This window comes from Pteronotus mesoamericanus, unplaced genomic scaffold (assembly GCF_021234165.1).
Source record: "Pteronotus mesoamericanus isolate MK-2021 breed Mesoamerican mustached bat unplaced genomic scaffold, CSHL_Meso_final contig_82, whole genome shotgun sequence".
Lineage (NCBI taxonomy): Eukaryota > Metazoa > Chordata > Mammalia > Chiroptera > Mormoopidae > Pteronotus > Pteronotus mesoamericanus.
Window position 1 is genome coordinate 2,195,880 of NW_026555265.1, and position 19,435 is coordinate 2,215,314.

Genomic DNA, 19,435 nt, shown 5'->3' on the forward strand with positions numbered 1-19,435 from the left:
CAAAACAAACAAGCATCAACAATAACCAAACCCCCAAACGAAGGCTGTTGATTATCCACAGAGGTTTTATTTCCACTTTAGACCCCTGAAAGGAGAAACAGAGTGCAGAGGCACCTTACAGAGTAGTGAGCTTGTGATATAAAATATACAATATATAGCATCCTCTACATGCACTGTTCATAGACAAAGGAGTGTGGTTTCATGAACCCATTAGAAAAGTGGACACTCTTCAATTGTTCTCTTGGAATCCCTCTCAGAGTCTTCTCTGGCTGCCTTTCTCTGGAGGAAAATCCCAGGAGGACCATCATCCCTAAGAAAGCGAAGGAGAGGCTGCTGGCAACTGGCAGCACTGAGTGACGGAGCTAGAAAGACCCTGAAAGGGATCTAATACCTTCCTTTTACAGATGGGAAAACTGAGGCCAAAAAGGGAAAGTGATTTGTCAAAGCTTATATAGCCAATTAAGGGCAGAGCTGGGGCTAGAGCCCAGGACTCTTGGCTTTTCGGTCTCTTCTCACTGTCTTTCACAAGCAAGTCTCTGCTGCCTTTTATAAGGGTCCCGGGAGCCGGAGGAGTGCATCTCTCTGAATCCATGCTGGATGGATTCTCTGAAGAGCTCAGACTCTGGGTACACTGGGCAGCCTGGTGGGATGAGGTCACTTTTAATGTCCTTAGCCCACCCTTCTTACATTTTCCTGCCCAGAAGCACAGCAGAGCACAGCAGGGCCTTCTCTTTTTTCCAGGCAATCCAGATGAGTCTCCATGCCCAGGGCTGGGGCTCAGGTGGACTTTTCAGATGATACATTTCAAGGCTGGAAGGTTGCTTCATTCTTGTCTGGAACAGCAGGTATGGATAACCTGTTGTGGTCAGCTGGTATTTGAGAGTGACATATGGTTCCAAATGACATGTTCTGAGTTGACAAAAGGAATTTAGTAGGGTTGGGGAGCCTCCCACTGCTATTCTCCTCCCCAAGTCACGCCAACATTCACAACTTTTTATTTGTCCTTTCAAATCCCTTTAACAGAGAATATAAAGGTTAAGGTTTGGACTACAGGAAGCTTTTGGGAGAGAAACCCCAGGGATAAGAGTACAGCAGGGGTTACCCTGGGAGAGAGGGACCTCAGGGTATGATCCTCATCTCCCCAAACCTGAATGGTTTTCTCCAAGAGGTGGAACTAGACTTGTCTGTGCCCAAATGACAAAGCTGGGAAAAATACATGGACTCAGAGTTCACTTCCATGAACGGAAACATTTTCTAACAATCAGGCCCAGTTATACCAATAGTGGGTTTGATAAGTGAATAGGAGTGAATAAGGCCACTGGGATAAAGCGGTCCTGAGAGGAAGGAGTGTTAGGAGTGGCCCAGACATCCAGCTCCCTCATATTGCTGAGGACAGTGAGGCCTGGAGAGGGGAAGGGGCTTGCCCAGGGCCATGGGCCCAGGTCTCCTGTGCAAACTTTTCCCTGTACCACTCTGCTGCCTCTCAGGGTCCTGGGGCTGTCTCAGGAGGATGGGAGCGGCAGATTCCATTCCATTTGGTCTGGTGAGTAACATGGAGTGTGCTGTCGGGAGTGTGTGGTCAGCCTCACTGGGGATGGGGCAGGGCGGGTGGGCCCTGGGGAGGTCAGTCAGCTCACCGCTCCACCTGGAGCTCCCCCAGACCTTGTGGGAAGCCCATCTGCTCCCACACCCAGTCCACATAGTTGGAAACCTTTGTGTAGACTCCGTAGACCTGCTTGCTGCCACATTCTTCAGGGCCGCCCCAGGACACCAGGCCTTGGGCCACCCAGGTCTGGCTCAAGTCATCAAGGATGACAAAGGCCCCACCACTATCTCCAAGGCATGTGTCCTTGCCGCCCTCATAATAGCCAGCACAGAACATGTTCTCTGTGACGCTGTAGTTGCCTAAGCGGGACTCATAGCTGGTTTTGCACTCGGCGTGTGGCACTACGGGTAACTTGACATACTGCAGGACATCTGACAAGGTCCGCGTGCCACTGCTGATGATCTCATCCACTGTCACATTAGGATTGGAGATACCCCAGCCGGCCACTAGGCCTAGCATGTGGGGCGCCGGGCCTTCGGGTTCAGGCCTTGGCAGGCAGATTGGCATGACATGGGGGCCCAGAGGCACAGGTTCTTGCAGCTGTACCAGAGCTATGTCATGGTTGTAGTTTTGGATGTTGAAGTCTGGATGGAGCACCACTCGGGCAGCTGAGCTGTTCACAGCCCCTGATTTGTCCCTCATGTCATGGAGGCCCAGGTAGACAGTGATGTGCTCCTTGGAGACTGGTGTCACTGTGTTGTCTCTACGCTGGGAGCGCAGCACATGGGCTGCTGTGAGGATCCAGGATTCAGAGAGCAGGGCCCCACTCCCAAACCACTTGTCATTGGGCACCCTCGAGGTGTCCTCCACCACTATCAGGGCCTGCCATGGGAAGAGGCCGGGCTCAGCATTCCGGCCCCCAATGATCCGCTTGACCAGGTTTGGCAGGGAGCGGTAGGGCTGACCACACACTGTAAGAAGAAGGAGGGAGTGGGGACAAGAGACAGAGACTGGTCAGGTCAGCCACGTGAAAAGGGCCACTAAGAGAAATTCACATTTGACCCACTGTAGATTATGCCACCACAGCACCCTACTCTACGTTGTGGGGCCCCATTAGCCTGGGAAAGCTCTATGTAGGGTCATATTTGTCCTAAGCCTTTCTAGTCTGGCCAGCCTGTAGTCTGGACCTTCTGTAGCCAGGGTCATCTATGGACCAGACCATTTTGGGCATGGACTGTCACCACCTTGAACCGTTTCTAGACTGGATCACTTCTGGCCTGGAGCACTTTGAGCCAGGCCTGTCTCTAGGAGTGGTCATCTCTCCTCTTTTTTCTCTAGAAAGGCATCTTATATTCAAAAGTAGTCCATACTGTGGGCACTTGGAAAATTTCTGAAAACCATAGCTCATGGGCTTTGAGAGATAAAAGGAAATTAAAAGACTCTCTAGCAGGTCACAGCAAACACTGGACTGGGAGCCAAGATGTAGGCTTTTCTTTCCTACGTCCTATCTGACTCTGGATAAGTAAATTGCCCTCTCTAGATTTTAAATGAGGCAGCTGATCGAGATAATTTCCAAGGATCTTTTAAGTTCCTTTGATTTTTATCTCGTTTTCCTTTTATGGGTAAGTAGAACTCTATAGAGGTTAAGTGACTAGCTCAAGGTCATATGGCTATTAAGATAAATAGCAGGGGCTTAACTAGATTCTAAGATTGATGTCTTATCCTATATCCTACAATGCCTCATTACATGTAAAGATCACATGGTGGGACCTCTAACCTTTTCTTCTCTAGCATAAAGGACTCATGCTGTGAATGGATGCCCAGAACATATAAGGATAGGGAAAAGTGGCATAATCTACAAGCAATGATGCATGGGCCCTGTTCAGAGCCATCCATCATTGCACCCAGGAACCCTGTAGTACCTTCAGAGGAAGAAGAAAGGTCTGATCAAACTTCGTTCCACTGAGTTGTACCCCGAGCATGCACATGCACCACCAGCCTCCTGCAGCCAAACACCTTTGGCTCATGAACAGAGGGTCTTCAGTATCAGACCCCGCTGGCTAAGAATGAGTTCACATGGGCCCTTCCCAGCCTGGTTCTTAGGCCTGGGAGGTAAACCTGGTGTAAACATGGGCTTCCTCTTGGTTCAAATGGTCAGGCTATACTTCTTGGCCCTGGAAACTACCAAAAATCCTTTAAAGACCAAAGAGCATTTAAGTATTCTTGGCAACTTTGGTAGGTCAGGCTTTCAGAAACCTAATGCTTTTCAGATGTTCTTCTTCCTGATGCCAAATGTGTTTTATGTGATCCTGAGGGACCCTGTGTTCACACAAGGTCAGATGTGACCTGGCCTTTGCTAACTCTTTGTGGTCTGGCTTTTCACAGTTCAAGGCCAGACTCTCAATTACAAGCAGCAGCATACAAGGTGCTATCTCAAGGCAGGTCTGTGATTAGCCCACACAGTGACTCATCTAGTGCCAAAAGGCCCTTCTCTGGTGAAAGAAATGCCTGTGGCTCAGTCCCTGATCACAACAAAGCTAGTGCTGAATGGCACCCTTTTCCAGCCAAGGTGCCAATGGCATAATCCAGGTCACAGCATGTCAAGAGTTTGGGAAGCATGGAGAACAGCTAATTTACAGACGGAGAAACCAAGGTTCAGAGAAGGCAAGTGACATACTCAAAGTCATTAGTGGCAGAGCCAGAAATAGAGCCCATTTCTTGTGACTAACTTCATTTTCTCTATAAAAAGACTGTTTTTATTCTTGATATGCTCTTGTACTTTTGAAAGGTTGAATAATGGAGCAAGCCTTTGAGAGGGCTCATTGTCATAGGGCCATTCTTTTAGGCTGACACCATTCTACATTTTCTCTTTCCTGGGGGAAAAGAATCTTCTTGAAACACTATAGCTTCTGTGCTGAAGCTAGACTTGGGCTCTGTGAGATGAGGTGCTGAGGGAAGACTTTTAAAACAAAAATTTGATATTCTAAAATTTTGAGTTCATGAGGATGGCATAAAATATAATCAGAATCAAGAAAGGCTCAGCATTGCTTGTGCTGACATCAAAAGTCTTGGGTTCACCATTCGGCTCTGCCCCCAACTTTCTTTGGGTAGCCTTGGATAAATCATACCTCAACGATTCTTGATTTTCTCATGTGCAAAATAAGGGACAAATACTATTTGCTTAACAGTGTTCTTGGAAAAGTAGATATTATGATGACCCATGAAATGGTTTTCTCCATTCTGGATTGCTTCTGGGTTCAATCTCAGTGTTTTAGGAGGAGAGAATTTATAGATCTCTGGCTTAGTCCAATGATACATCATGGTTCAGCCCAACACCAAGTGTTAAAATAAGTTTATGACTCACTATATCCAAGATATTTTGTGTAAATATAGAGGATGATGACCATTAAGAGTCATACAATGCCATGGATCACATGGTTCTGCTCCCTCACTTCTGGTGTATGGAATCCTAGACCCAGAGAGGTGATATTACTTACCAAAGATCACAATTAGAAGGAAATAACAACACCTGGACTAGGACCCAGGCCCCTGACTCCTAGCTCAGTACCTCTTCCCCTTCCAGGGATCTCAGCCTGGCTGCCCATGATGGAATTCACCTGCAGTGCCGTTTTATTTGGCCCACATGGTATTTTAGCAAAATAGAGATTTGTCCCTCCAGTTTGTCACAGGTCCACCATTCCCCATTTTCTCTGAGGCTTGACCAACTGTGTAAAGCCTTGGGTGTCTTTCTGGCTAAGCCTAAATGAGATGATGGGGATCAGTAGAGTGTGGGTAGGTTAACCTTGCCCCTGTTTTACCACCTGAAGAATTATTTCTTAAGCATTAAGTCCTCCTAAGTGAAGTCTTCCAAACCAGTCCTCACCTCTCCAAGACAAGCACATGCCATAACTTCCTCCTTCTCTGGGACTTCATAGCTCCTATGATGGCCGAAACGGATTCCCAAATGCCGACACTTTCTTCAGTTCTTAAGGATAATGATAGATGACTCCATAGCCTTTCCATTTTAATGTCTAATCTAACATCTAGAAGTCTACTGAGTGATATTGTGAGTTACTAAAATGTAGCAGTCATACAATATAACATTATCTTATTCTACCTAACACTCCAATTCCGTAAAATACCAATGCTACCCAACACTTAACCATACTGTGAGGCTCCATATAGGAGTGAACACGCAGACAGAATCAGTACTGCTCCTCATGCTGTCTTCAATGGTTTTGTCTTTCAATTACTACTATTCTTGTTTTTTTTAAAGCATAAATTTCTGTGTTGTGAACACTAACCTTAATTTTTGTGGGTTACTTGTTTAACCCTACAATGTGCATTTAGGACTAGAATTTTCTAATAAGTTAAATCCAATGTATACATATGTGTACCATAATTGCGATGCAAATCATCCATACTTTTAATGCTAACACAACTACCTACAAAATATTCCCTAAACCCATATGCACAGTGATACTCTGTTACCAAAAGTCTTTTTTCATTTTAAAGGGGGTCAGTGTAAGCCAAGGGGAGGCAGCAGTCAGTAAGAATTTGGACACATTGGTCTTTGAAAGAACTTACTCTGTCAATAGTTATCTGATGTTGTTTGTTTCCTCTACAGCACAGTGAGTGCTTGAGGAGGGGGTGCCTACTTTCTTGATCTTCCTGACACACACAAACTATGTGGGATAAAACCTTGGTGTGAAAGGAGCACAGCTGCAGAGAGAAAAGACAGAAAGGCTCCTGGCCTCAGATAACAGATGAATATAGAAGCTCCTTGGTTTGAAAAGGTGTGAGGGTGGACTTCTCTGACCTTTGACTTTCAGAAGGTAGCTTAAGAAACAATCAAAGAATCATGCCCCTTAATCCCCTGCTTCACTAACAGTCAGAGCACCTGAAGCCCAAAGGCCTTGCATAGGAGACCTTGAAGCAGAGGACTTGAGGGTGAGGTACCTGGCAGGCAGGTGGGCTGGCTTCTTCCCAGTACTTCATTCATCCAGACTCCTTGGGCAGAACAGGTATATATACCTAGGAGAATGAAGAAAGATTGAAGAAAAGGGAGAAAATGGTTGACTTAAAGCACATGAAAAATGGATCTGGGTTCTTAATTCCTCTATTGTGGATCATTGCAAGTCTTTCAAATTGTCTTTCTAATGTCATTCCCTCTGAGTCAGTCAGTCCTCTCTGCAACTTGAAGGCTCTTTCTAAATGAGATTCTGACCATGTCCCTCCTCTGCTCAGTATCTCCAGTAACTCCCCATTGTCCTTAAAAACAAACACCACATGCTTCAGCATGGTATCCAAGGCTCTGCGCAATCTGACTCCCACCCGCCTGTCTGGGGGCTGCTCCATCCTCTCCCAGCCCTGCCCAACTCCTGGCAGTTACTTCTCATCATTAGTCATGCAGGCCTTGGTTCTCACAGTGCTCTGTGGCACACTTGCCCTTCCCTTCTTTCTCCACTTGACAAATTCTTTAATGGACTACACTCATGTCTACCATTTCATCTGAGTCTTACAGTAGCTCTGTAAATTTGATCACTGCTCCCTTTTTGAAATGAGGACTCGGAGACTTTGAGAAATTCAGAGAATTTTCTTAGTGCTAATTTGTGGCAGAGGCAGAACTGATCAGCCTTCCCATTTCCCTGAGGGTTCCTTCTCTGTGGGAGGCTGTGAGTGTGTAGGTGTGGATACAGGATTGCCATGTGGCCTAACACTTGGGGTGCAGGCCTGAGCCAGGGAGAGGCAAGGCATGTCTCCAAGTGTTTTTTCCTCCCCATTCCTCTCAAACTGTGGCCAGCTGACTGGCTGTTTCAGCCCCCAGACTAACCCTGAGATTTAGAGGGTGGGAGGTGGGAGGGGGCCAGTTTAGCATGGAGGGCTCACCTGTGATATTGTGGTACATCTTGTAGTAGGGCTGCTGGCAGGAGTATCTGATCTCAGATTTGTATGTGGTGAGGTTGTTCCTTGTGGAGAAGGTGACCAGCCCATGTTCCACCTCTGCCGGGGCTCCGCAGTCTGCAACTGAGAGGGAAGAGAGTGAGATCTCTCAGTTCTCCTTTGCTCTTCTTCCTGGAGATATCTGGTAGGTCTGTTTCACACAGATGTGCAGGTTGTACCCAGCACACAACTTCAGTAAGCCGTGTTATAGTCTGTGAGAATGATGCCCCAGGGATTGTGGAGGGCACATCCTGTGCGATCACCAGTGACATTGCTATTGGGGTTTCTACCATCTACTGTGTGGTCAACTCACCTGGCCTGAGGTCAATTTCAGGGCAAGGGCAGGTCTGCTGAGATTTAAGCAGCCCCACCTCTTCCCCACCAGGACCTTTTCCTTGATTCCCAGGTCTATTGTGCAATCTTCTTGGCCTCTCCTGCCCAAGCTTGAAGCCTATGGCTCAGCCAAAAAATTCTGGCTGACAAAAACCAAAGAATATTCAGTTCTTCCAGACCCAACCACATGCTGAGTAAGAGCCATTAATCACTCACATTGGATCTTATGCAAAAAAAAAAAAAAAAAAAAAAGAAAAAAGAAAAAGAAGTCTACAGAAAGAAACCCACCACAGTCTCACCCTGCTGACTCTGTAGACACAGAAGTCAGGACGAAGGGTCAGGGTGGATGAACTGTTAGTTTTTGCCTGCTTTTTTTCCTCCAATCATTGGTCTTTGGACTTTGGGCTGGCTATAAGATGAGACCAAAGACACCTGCTCCTCAGAGGTGGTCTTAGGGAAGAGTGCCCATCCAGCCATGTCTCAGGGGAGTTTCCAGCACTGATAGAGTCCATTACAAGTCTGTCAGGAGCTGGGTCAGAGGCTGAGGACTCAACTTGTCAGTGTTTCTTCATGAGGGTGGTGTTTCTCACTTAGAGGGTGGTGTTTCTCCATTAGGGAGTGGTGTTCATTTCCAAGGAAATCCTGATCTTAGGTCTAATGGCCTCTGCCAGAGTTGAAGAATCACAGAGGAATCGCAGAACCTCACAGTTGCAAAGAAATGTTAAGGCAGGTAATCTATAATATCATCTTTACAGATGAGCTCAGAGAGTTGACTTGACTGGTCTAAGGTCACATAGAGTGTATGGTCAGGAAATAGACCTGATCATTTATTCAGTGTTTTTTTAATAAACCAAACTGGCCATTCTCAAGGATCTGTTTTCTAGTTGAAACTGTCTATAATCATATTAGCTGGATTATGATGGATGTCAGTTGTCAATCTTCTGATAATTTCAGAGGACAGCATTCCAAGGCCCTGGTAATATTTCCAGAGTTTCATTCTCCCCGAATTTTACCTGCTCATCTTGAGAAACAGAGGGGGGTCAATTTACCCCTGAAATGCTATTCAGATATTGTGACTTTTAACTTTAGGACTCCAGGTTCATCTGTTTGACTGAACAAAGAGTTGTCAACCTTAAAATATAGTTAACTCCAAGGCCCTCCAGGATGGGGCAAAGGCTGAAGGATAGGAGGGTAAATATAGGTACTTCCTATTCATGAGGAAAGCAAAAGCCAGGAGAGCTGGTAAATGTTTTGTCTTGGCCTCCAAGCCCCTTGGACAAATTGTTCCCATTTATGTTCATCACTCAATGTAGACACACTCTTCTATTCTGTGAGGAGAGCATGTGAAGGTAGCACTAAGACAGCAAGAAGTGATACTATTTATTATTTCAAAGCTATCAACCGTTTTAAATGTATTTTCCTGCTGAGTCTCAAATCAGATAATTCTTCTCTTTTCTGGAAATGCCATCGATTGGTGCCTGGATGTTGGTATTACTCTTGTCTCCCTTAACTTTGTTCTAACAGTTCATTTTGCCTAAGGTAGCCTCAAGACCTGATACCTAATTACAGGTGGAGGAATTCCCAGGTTGGTCCTAGACCTGGAGAGATGGGCCAGCTATGTGGTGTGGCCAGCACTGGTGGGGAGAACTTTTCTGGGTTCTGCCTGCTTTCATATCACTCCAGAAAAGTAACTTTGCCTACTTTTAAAGCAGATTCTATAACCATATAGAGGAGGTGGACATAGTGGAAAATGGAGGTCACTTCAACTTGAGTAGAGTGAGCAGGGAAGGGGTGCACCATCCCCCCAAGTCTATGTGGCAGGCAAAGAGTCATGTCTCTCTGTGTCCTGGTGACAACTTCCCTTTTTGAGAAGCCTGGCACCATTAAAGATGCTATATCCAGACTCTGCTTCCTTAGCTAGTCTACTACCTTCTTGGCTTTAGAAAGAATATCATCTTTTCCTCTAAAGCTTCCTCTGGCCAATTCCATACTCGCAATCAAAGTGCCCTTCTCTTTCTCATCCTCTTGCCTCCCTTTTTCATTATTATCTGGGATGGGATGCACCTCCCCTCCCCTCGTCTCATCTCCATTGTCACCTTTTGCTGCCATTAGGTTTCTTTCAGACATATGTTTTTTGACCTGCCACTTTGAACACTCTTTGCCACAATTTGGGGGCTTCCTAAAGAATCACAGTCATTGGCTCAACTCAGGGTGGACCCACCCTCCCACCCAGCCTCATCTCCATCCTTCTCTTTGGTGTACAGATGCTCCAGTATCACAGACCTTCCTGCACCGCTCTCCCCTGCTGTTTTCCCCACATGGGAAACCCTGTGTGTCCATGCTCTGGCCATCCTCCAAGCCTCACACATTGCTTTTTGTTGAAAGCCTTTTCTCATTCTTCTAATCAGATAGGACTGCTTCCCTATTTCTCTTTGCAGAGCACTTTATTTACTGATCTTTCTCTGATGTACGCACCTTATGTTGCCTGGTATTATAATTATTTGGGTCCATTTCAAACCTTCTGCCTAAATTGTAATTCCCTCCAGCACACTGAGTACAATATCTGTTATAATTTGTGGACTTAAAAATATTGATCCAATTGACACTTGTATTTAGCGACCATCCCATGTCCTGTCTTAGGGGCACTCGTGCCCTAGGCTGGCACTGCAGTCTTGGGGCTGCTCCTTGTCCACCCTTGCAGGATTCTGCCCTCCTCCAGAGGCCATTTCATCACAAAACTGACCAGTAGTCACAATGCGATGCAAGGCTTCTCTGATATGTGTGTCCAGATTTTGTTCAGGCTGAAGCAGAGATTTCCAGCACACTCTGTAGCCCTCGTCACTACTTATGACCTAGGGATGTCCCATGGCACCCGAACTGAGGACTGCTGCTTTCAAGTCTGATGCCTCTATTTTGAAAAACTTTAATCAGTGAATTTTCAGAAATTCAAAATGTGTAAGCCCCAGAAGAAAGAATCCCTGATGATGGAATCTCACCTCTCTGTTAGGTATAGGTGGAAGGGAAACGTTTAGGCATGAGGATATATCTAGACTCCCTAAAAATCTAGACTACGTGAGTTATTCCTAGTTCTACCTACTCATATTAAGAAAGTAGCAACAGGTAAAAACATTAAAGTCATAAAGTCACAGGCATTCTGGCCTGTTTAAACCTGGAGTGCAGAGTGGATTGGAAAAACCAGGACCCACTTTGACCTGGTCAACCTAAGGCCATGTGATTGTATATTATTAAATCTTGTGTCTCTAAGACCGAAGTCATTTTTCCTTTGAGAAGAATACAATCCACTTAGAGGTGTTAAAAACAATCTCCCATTGTCTTTTCACCATTCTCTGGAGTAATGTTTGAATAATGGGTGAACCCTCAAAAAGAGTTGTTCTCATACATGCAGGAGTTTCAACTACTTGAGACTATGTTGCCTTGTTTAGCGTCCTTTCTAATCCACACTGAAATGGGGAATGAAGTGTTGGCAGGGTGGGGAGGGGTGGGGTAGCTCTGGGACCCCGGGGGTCTTGTGAGTGATCCGTTCCTGGATGTTTGCATTGTGTGGGGTCCAGTCATTCACTTGGTCACTTGCTCTGACTCGCTTTCCACATCCATTTCGGTATCTGCCACCATGGTGAAGATCAAAGAGAGGTCAGTGGGTCCAGAGAAAGAAAGCAGAGAGAGGAAGGGAGAAAGAGAAAGAAGAGAAAGAGAAAAATTAGCAAGCAAAGCAGAAGCAGTTCATGCAGGAAATACAGAAATCACTCGACCAGAATTGATTGAGGATGCGCAGTTTAGGCACAGCCAGTGTGAAGGACAGTTTGGGGTTGTGGAATTTGTACCATTCAAAGAATTTGCACAGTCATAAATGCCGGCTCAGGAGGATTATAACATTCTGCCACTGGAGCAAGCTTAGATTTATCTGGTCCCAACCCTCATTTAATAGGTGGCATTCAGAGTGGATCAGGGCTTGCCCAGAGTCACCGCAGCAAGGTAGTGGCAGGGCCAGGACAACCATCAGTACTTTCTACTTCCTGTTCTGGTACAGGTTTCCTCACAGCACACACACTTCCTGAATGTTCCCAACCCCTTCCCCCACAACGCCTATGGACTTGCAACTTCTGAGTCTCGTTCATCTTTGCATCTCTGCTAGGACCTGGCACGTTCCCGGGACAGAGAGATGTTCAATAAATACCGTCTCAGTGATCAAGCAGAGGTGTTGGGTGTGCCTAAATAGGGATCCTAGTAGTCCTAATCCAGCTCGTGCTGGGAGAACCAGGCCATTTAGGGGTGGAAAGTACTCCTCTTTTCTTTGGTACAGAATGACAGGCTCTTTTGTATACTTACAAAAGTCACATAAAAGAGTACCATCATATAGAGTAGTGCCTTATTCTATCAACAATTCTATTAAAAACTGTGTGTTTCATCAGGGAAGAAAAATACTATTAAAGTTCCCTACTCTCCAAAAACATGAATGAGAGAAACCAGACCACTTCTTAGTGAGGGAGTTGGGTGGGAGGTGGGGGAAGAAATAAGCTTTTATTAAGCTTTTACTTATTACTGGTGCTCTGCAGTAATGATATGTACATTAACATAGTCTTCGAAGTAATCAGGAATGTAGAAAACTGAGGCCAAGAGTCTGAGTAAATTGCTTAGGGACTTCCTCCTGATTGAGTCTGGATCTGAACCTAGAACTTTCTGACTCCAAAGACATTCTGTCCTCTACACCCCACACTTCCTTCACTTCCTCCTTCTGGACACCCCTTTGCTTGGGTAGAACTCAGCCACAGTGCTGCACATGAGCCACATGCTGGAGGAGGTGGCAGATGCGTCTGCTGGCATTTTAGTTCCTCCGTGTCTTAACCTTGTCTTTTCTATCTGATTTCCCTGTAGACCTCTGCACAGGCATCCAGTAAATGTTATATAAACTTTTGCTTGAAGCCATAAAATGTCTCCCCTCTTTTTCCCACACTGGGCTCTGACTCCAGCCACATCATCATATAAAAAGAGGAAAATTAAAAACAAGCGCACTCTGTTCCAAAGTTCTGCCTGGGATTTGTCTCAAGGGAGCCCCACCCAGATAGCGTCCCCTGGGAGTGGATCTGCCAGCCCAATGGATATGAGCCACTGAGGAGACAAGGGACAAGGACAACACTCCAACCTTTAGCTGAAGTCAGGAACTAAGGGTGGGCAGGACTCATCCTAATTCTTGACTTCTCACCTGTCCATTCTAAAGCAAATCTTCCTTCCCTTCCTCTCTCCCTTTCCTTTCCTTTCTGTCACTGTGCCTCTTCTTATTACTGTTGCCATAGATGAATTTCCTAAAACTGGTCCTTTCAAGTCTTGCATCAAAAATTACCTGAGTAGGGGGAGAGGAGATAGTGGCTAACCATTTGCATTTTTACAAAGCTCACTAGGTGATTTATATAGGCTACATTATGTTAAAACCACCAGGATATATTCTAGAGTATTAAAGCTAGTTCGAACTCTTTATTTTACAGTTAAGGAGAAGGCTTTTGTACATGGTCATAGGGTAGGTTAGGAACAGAAACAAGGAAAGAACTCTGGGTCCCAGGAGCCTTGCCAAACTGTGTCCCCTGCTTCATACATACATCCACTATGCTGACCCCACAGCCCTAAAGCATAAGCTGTCCCAGAAGACTTAGTGGCTGTGGCTGACAGCCACATAGAGACTGGCAAGGTCACTCAGCTCTGGGCACTGGGGACAAAATAGCTTCCTGAATTAGCTATTGCCAGAGCTAGTTTCAAACCTGGAGACATGCTATTCCTTTAGCAAGTTTGGCAACCTGTCTGCAGGCACAGGGAACATTAGTAATTAGAAAATAAACTGGGACTCACAAAAAGTTTCTTTTGGAATCCTAATGTCTTATTGCTGAAAGAAACATTAATAGCCTTTTTTTGTTCAACCCTCATGTATCTGTTGAATTCCTGGCCCCTTTCTCTTGAAGTGCACCTGCCAAGCTGTCCCCCTTGTATGGTCTCCACTCAAATCCCACCAGTGCTGGAGAGCTCATTGCCTTTCTAATCAACCAATTTTGTTTTCTTACTTTTACAGGTCGGAATCTTGTTACTCCATGTGCCATCCTTCAGACACTCAATCTGGAATGTGTCCATTTCCACATTATCCTAGGAAGAAACATGAAGAAGGTATGGGGAGAAGGAAGAGAGATGGGGCTGCTGGTGGTTTCCCAGTAAAACCAGCTCAAACTACAAACCTAGGTGTCCTAAACTGAGATTTTCCAACCATAAGCCTCCAAGGGCAAGCTTGATGGTAAGGAAATGATAGATGCTGAGTTTATATTTCTCAATTCTACCCTGGAGAGAGTCAAGGGCTGAGCATGAGAAGATATTCGGGCAGCTCTCTCTGAAGAGAAGCCTATACCCTTACTACTTTCTCAGAGCGGTGGCTCTCAAACCTGAGCAAACAGCAGCATCCCTGAGGGCTTTCGCATGGATTGCTGGGCCCTGCCCCAAAAGTTTGGGATTCATTGGATCTGGCCTGGGGACTAAGCCTTTGCATTTTTAACAAGTGAGGTGATGCTGCCATGAGGACCCCACTTTGAAGACAAGTCCTTGAGAGCAGTGGTCCTTTAGCTTGGCTCATGTCAGACTCACCTGGGCAACATAAGAGAAAAACCAGTCACTGGTGTCACCCCAGGGATTCTGCTTTCTTTGAGCTCAGGTGGGCCTGGGAGGTAGCTTTGTTTTCTAAACTAAGCAGCTGATTCCTAGGAGAACCACTGTTTCAGAGGTGGGGTGTGGTGAGCAGTACCTGTTGGCCACCTCTAAAAACTCTGCTTTCCACCCCCATTTCCCTCAGAGCTCTTTAAATTTGTTACGGTTGTTTGTCCTGATGGTAGGGCTGAGTAGATCTAGATTTTTTGAAATTCAAACCAGCCCACGCCCTGACAAAAGACTTCTGTGCCACTTCCAGAAATGAGAGCCTCAAACACATGCTTTGAATTTTCAGAAGACTGGAATTTCTGGAACATTTTGGAGGTTTATGGGGAAGCTAGAAAATACCATGGTAAGACCATTACAAGCTCTGGAAGCCCATGTGGTCTGGGGGCTCTGGAGAATTTCTCTGGCCTAGTGGCTCCCACTCCCCAGGCAGGATTCTGTACCTTCAGCACTTTGTAGCCTGTGTCACAGCTGATGAGCACCTGGTCTTTGAAGAAGTACTTGGCTTGCAAGGGCTCAATTTTCCCGTGGACAGGAGGCTGTAGCTCTGGGCATTCCTTCCCTGGTGGGGAGCAATGGCAGAGCAGTAGATGAGAAACAAGGACAAGTCTGGCAGCAAGAGGCCAGTCCCTAGACTACCAGGCATGATGGAGGTAGAAAAACCTCACACAAAACTGGGTGTTAGGGGCCTGGGCCTAATAGGCCATGAAGAAGTCTTACTAGAACCTTGAGCAAGTCACTTTTCAACTTGGACCTCTATTTCTTCATTTGTGAAATGAGGTAGTTGGCCAGAAGCTTTCATCAAAACTCAAGGTTGGATAGTGTATCCAATGTCATTGAGTCCAACCCTCTTCTGATGTCTTTTTAAAAATAACATCTTCCAAAGTAGATGTTAAACATCTATTTACATTCCTACAGTGACAGGGAGCTCAATACCTCCCGAACCTGTACCTTTTATACTGGATTCCTCTGGTTAAAGGAAGAGGAGTTTTATATCCAACTGAAATCTATACCCTTGTCTTTTTTATTCATCAGGCATAGTTTGCTCTCTTGAGGAGCTCAGGATGACTCCAATGGCTCTTTCTTCCCAAGACCGTTCCTCAGAGTGTTAAAATGTGATCATATGCCTTTGAGTCTTTTCTTCAAAAGGCTAAATCAGACAGGATTCCCTGGCCTGGGGTTATGCCTGACATTTTTTTCTGGACAAACTCTCTTTTGTTAATACTTTTCTCACTTTTCTCCCCAGAACTGGGCACTGAATTTGACAAGGCAGGCCAGGCCAGGACATTGGAGTTTATGAACTGAGTTAGGCATGCCCAGTTGTGGTCTTGTCACTGATGTCCCCCCTCTTCTTTTTCAAGTTATTGCATACTCCTTGGGTCAAATGTCTCTATCAGCATCTGGGCCAGGACTGGCTGCCTTGGGGTACGGCGGACTGTGGGCTTTGCCCATCTGGGGGAAACAAAGGAGGCGGACCGCCATAAGGGAACATTTTGAGCTGCAGGCCCACACCCACATTCCTGCCTCAGGCTTGCAAAGTGCCAGAGCTGGAAGGGTCCATTCCAGGCCCAATGAGTTACAGTGTGAGCTGGTGCAATTCAAAAACAAAATTTTGTTTTCTTAGTCCCTATGTGATTCTGAAAAACAGCCAGCCCGAATGCATCATCATTGCTCCCCTTAACTCCATTTTATTGATGAGGAACTGAGTGTAAGAGAGCATGTGCCTTGGTGTACTTGGTGGCAGAACTGGGAGTCCTGTCACAACCTCAGAGGAACCCCAGGCCCCCACCCCCCATTTCTCAGCCACAGCTCCATGAGGGCTGAGCCTGCTGACAAAGTTACCTGTTGCCTTGTACGAGAGCTTCCAGCCCCGGTTCTCGCCTGAGTTGTCACTGCGGAACAGGATTAGGACGTTGTGGGTCTGGGTATTGATGGGTTCTGGGGCTTTTTCTCCACAGAAGGGTCCCAAAACTTTTGGGCCAGCTTTAATCTGCAAGGGGCAAGACAGAGGAAAAAAGAGGTCACAAAAGAGCAGCAGTGGCTGCTGCGGGGACCCCTCTACACTACACCCGGGGTTTTCTGGAAGCTTTCATGTGAGCCCTAGTACATACTCATTTGTGTTTCTAGTGGGGATTGCTACTCACCAGATCATTCCACCTCCACTTCCCCACTTACAGTTTACAATGGCTCTGACAGTGCCCAAGGCAGGCTGATGATCCTCTGCTCAAAGATGGACATATTATGACTTAGAATGGGGCAGAGGCTTGTCCAGGTGCACAGGATAGATAGAAAAAGTCTCTGCTCTCAAAGAGCTTGCAGTCTAGTTGGGGGAGTCTAACAAGAAATATACACTATACATTTATAATTGATGAAGTAAAATCTGTGTCACTTATCAATTCATCGTTAGTATGATAGATAATAACTTTAAATAGGTGGCCAGGGAAGGCCTCCTCCAGGAGGTGACTCTGGATTTGAGACCTGTAGGATGAGTAAGAGCTTGTCATTGGAAGATGAGGAGAGGATATTTTCCAGGCAGAGAAAAAAGCATACGTGAAGGTCAAGGCCAAAGGAGAGAAAGATCTTGGAAAGTGTTAAGAACAGGAAGGAAGCCAGTGTGGCTGCAATAGAGGGAGTGCTGGTGCATGCATGAGGTTAAAGGCAGGCAAGCGCCACAACGTGTTGAGGAATTTATGTTTACTTCCAAGCGCAACCTTGATCTAATCTGACTTTTATAAAGATAAGCCTTGGTGCTATGGGAGAACAGAAGAAAACCAGCTAGGATGCTTTGCAGTTGACCAGGAGACAATGGGGTTTAGAGTAGGAGAGAGACAGTGGGATAGAGGAAAGGAAATAGGCACTATTAGCTCATGCAGATTTCCCAACTCCGAGTCCTGGGTCCTTCCTATGTCTTTAACTTTTTTTCTTCTATCTCTGTGATGGGAACTCTTGAACCCTCATTCAGTGACTTCTACAATGGGTTATATCTTCATTTTGTCACCCTTATTGTAGAGAGAAGGAAAAGGAAAGCCCTAAGAGTTTAAGTACCTGGATAAGATTCACTGCAGGGCCCCTGGAAAATGTGTGGTGGGCAGAATTCTGAGGTGGTCCCCATGACCTTTACCCCTGGTGTTAGTTCATGATGATATTATGTTACATGACAAAAAGGATTTTGCAGGTGGCAAAGTAGCTAGTTTTGGATTAGGAAAGATCCATAGACTAGATCTGATTAAGCTGGTAGATGTTATTTTAAATAATAACTCTTTGGGAAGTAAGATTCTTGGCCGCTTATCCTGGAAGAAGGTAGAGGACAAGAATATCAATTTTCCCAATTCAGTAAGATTTTCCAGCAGTCCCAGGGACCAAGGTCCATTGCAGGCTTACCTTGATGTAGTCATAGGGGCAAGGCACCTCTGGATGGTCCTCAATGTCAAAAATGTCCTCAAACTGTATGTTGATCATGAAACCTTCCTCCAGTCCAATCACATAGAGGCATTCGGAGCTCTTAGGGTAAGGGTTGGGGAAGTCAGGGCTGGTGATGACTCCAGTTCTCTGGGTAAAGAGGTTGTCACTGCACTCCACTGTGGGAAACACACCCGAGCAAAGTGACACAACATACCATGGCCAAAGACACTCCTTTCTTATCTGTTACTGCACGGTTTCCCAGTGGCCCCAAGAGGTAAGCAGAAAAAGGAATCATTATCCCCATTTCACTGATGGAGAAACTGGAGTTCAGTGAAGTCACATATCTAGTGATTTGCGGAGACAAGACTCAAACGTAGCGAGTGTGATAAGCTTTCCCATCAGATTTTCTGACATTGGGGTGGGGGGCACCTAAGATGGGAAGGTCTTGAGGCGGAGTTTTTGTGGGGAGGATGTCTGGACTGCTTTGTTCTGCTCTCCCCTCAGCTCCGAACTCCATTAGGTTTCTGCTCAAAGGCTGCCTTGATCCCTTACACACACTCTCACTCTCCGGCCCCTGGCCCTGCTTTGTTTCCCTTCATGCTGTTGACCACTACTTGCCATAATGTGATGTATTTATTTGTGGCTTCTCTTGCTCTCACTAGACAGTAGGGCCCCTGAGCTCAAGGATTCTGCTTTGTCACCACTGCATTTGTTTCACCAGAGACCCAGGGTCCTGGGATCCTGGCCATGGCTTAGCTCTGCTGAGGTTTATTTGTTTGTTTGTTTATTTTAATCCTACCTGAGCATATATTTATTGATTTGAGTGAGGGGGTGAGGGAGGAGGGAGAGACATAACTGACAGAGAAACATTGATCAGTTGCCTCCTCTTTGTGCCTTAACTGGGGATTGAAACTGCAACCTTGGTATGTGTCCTGACTGGGAATCAAACTTGCATCATTTTGGGGTATGTGGCGACACTCCAACCAATTGAGCCACCCAGCCAAGGCATCTACCGAAGTCCTTTTATTTGCTACTGAACCTTTGTCCTTGGGCTGACCCACACTACATCTAATATGTAAATCTTTTCTAAGCACTTATTCATTCTGCTCATTTGCAAAAGAGTAAAATAAGGACCAGAAAAGGGGGTATGACTAAAGAGAGCTTGAAGTTCCACCACTCTGAGCTGTAGAACAAGGTTTGGATTGAGGTTACCTGAATTCCCATCTGTTTTTATTTTCTACTGCAGGCATTCTCATGGCAATGATATTGCCCCAAAGATGGTTAAAGTTGGTTCTTGGTTGGGGGGGAGTCTTACTCTTCTTATGAATGTACATAGATATGTATATAGTATACATACAGTATATCTGTGGTATTGAAATTTCATGGGTAAGGGCAGATATTAGGAGGATTAGGAAGGCAATGTTTTATAAAGCTCCTGGAGACACAGGTAAAAATAAGAAAAGAGATCAAGAAATCTTGCTCATTCTTAGCCTCCACTGTACTCAGCAT

At 45.7% G+C, this 19,435-nt stretch overlaps 1 protein-coding gene across 3 annotated transcripts in view; it reads right to left on the bottom strand.

The window, feature by feature from the left end:
• Nucleotides 1–19,435, bottom strand: part of MASP1 (MBL associated serine protease 1) — a 61,519-nt gene that overhangs the window by 13,875 nt on the left and 28,209 nt on the right. The window contains exons 5-11 of one of the 3 annotated variants that reach the window (XM_054585096.1): nt 17,906–18,102; nt 16,367–16,514; nt 14,968–15,086; nt 13,891–13,969; nt 7,436–7,573; nt 6,506–6,580; nt 60–2,517 (exon numbers count right to left, since the gene is read on the bottom strand). In XM_054585096.1, coding sequence (XP_054441071.1) covers nt 1,634–2,517; nt 6,506–6,580; nt 7,436–7,573; nt 13,891–13,969; nt 14,968–15,086; nt 16,367–16,514; nt 17,906–18,102 — 1,640 coding nt within the window. In that variant the 3' untranslated portion in view covers nt 60–1,633. Of the gene's footprint in view, nt 1–59; nt 2,518–6,505; nt 6,581–7,435; nt 7,574–10,787; nt 11,446–13,890; nt 13,970–14,967; nt 15,087–16,366; nt 16,515–17,905; nt 18,103–19,435 lie in introns of those variants that run through there. The other 2 variants (XM_054585097.1, XM_054585098.1) reach the window with 2 other exon arrangements.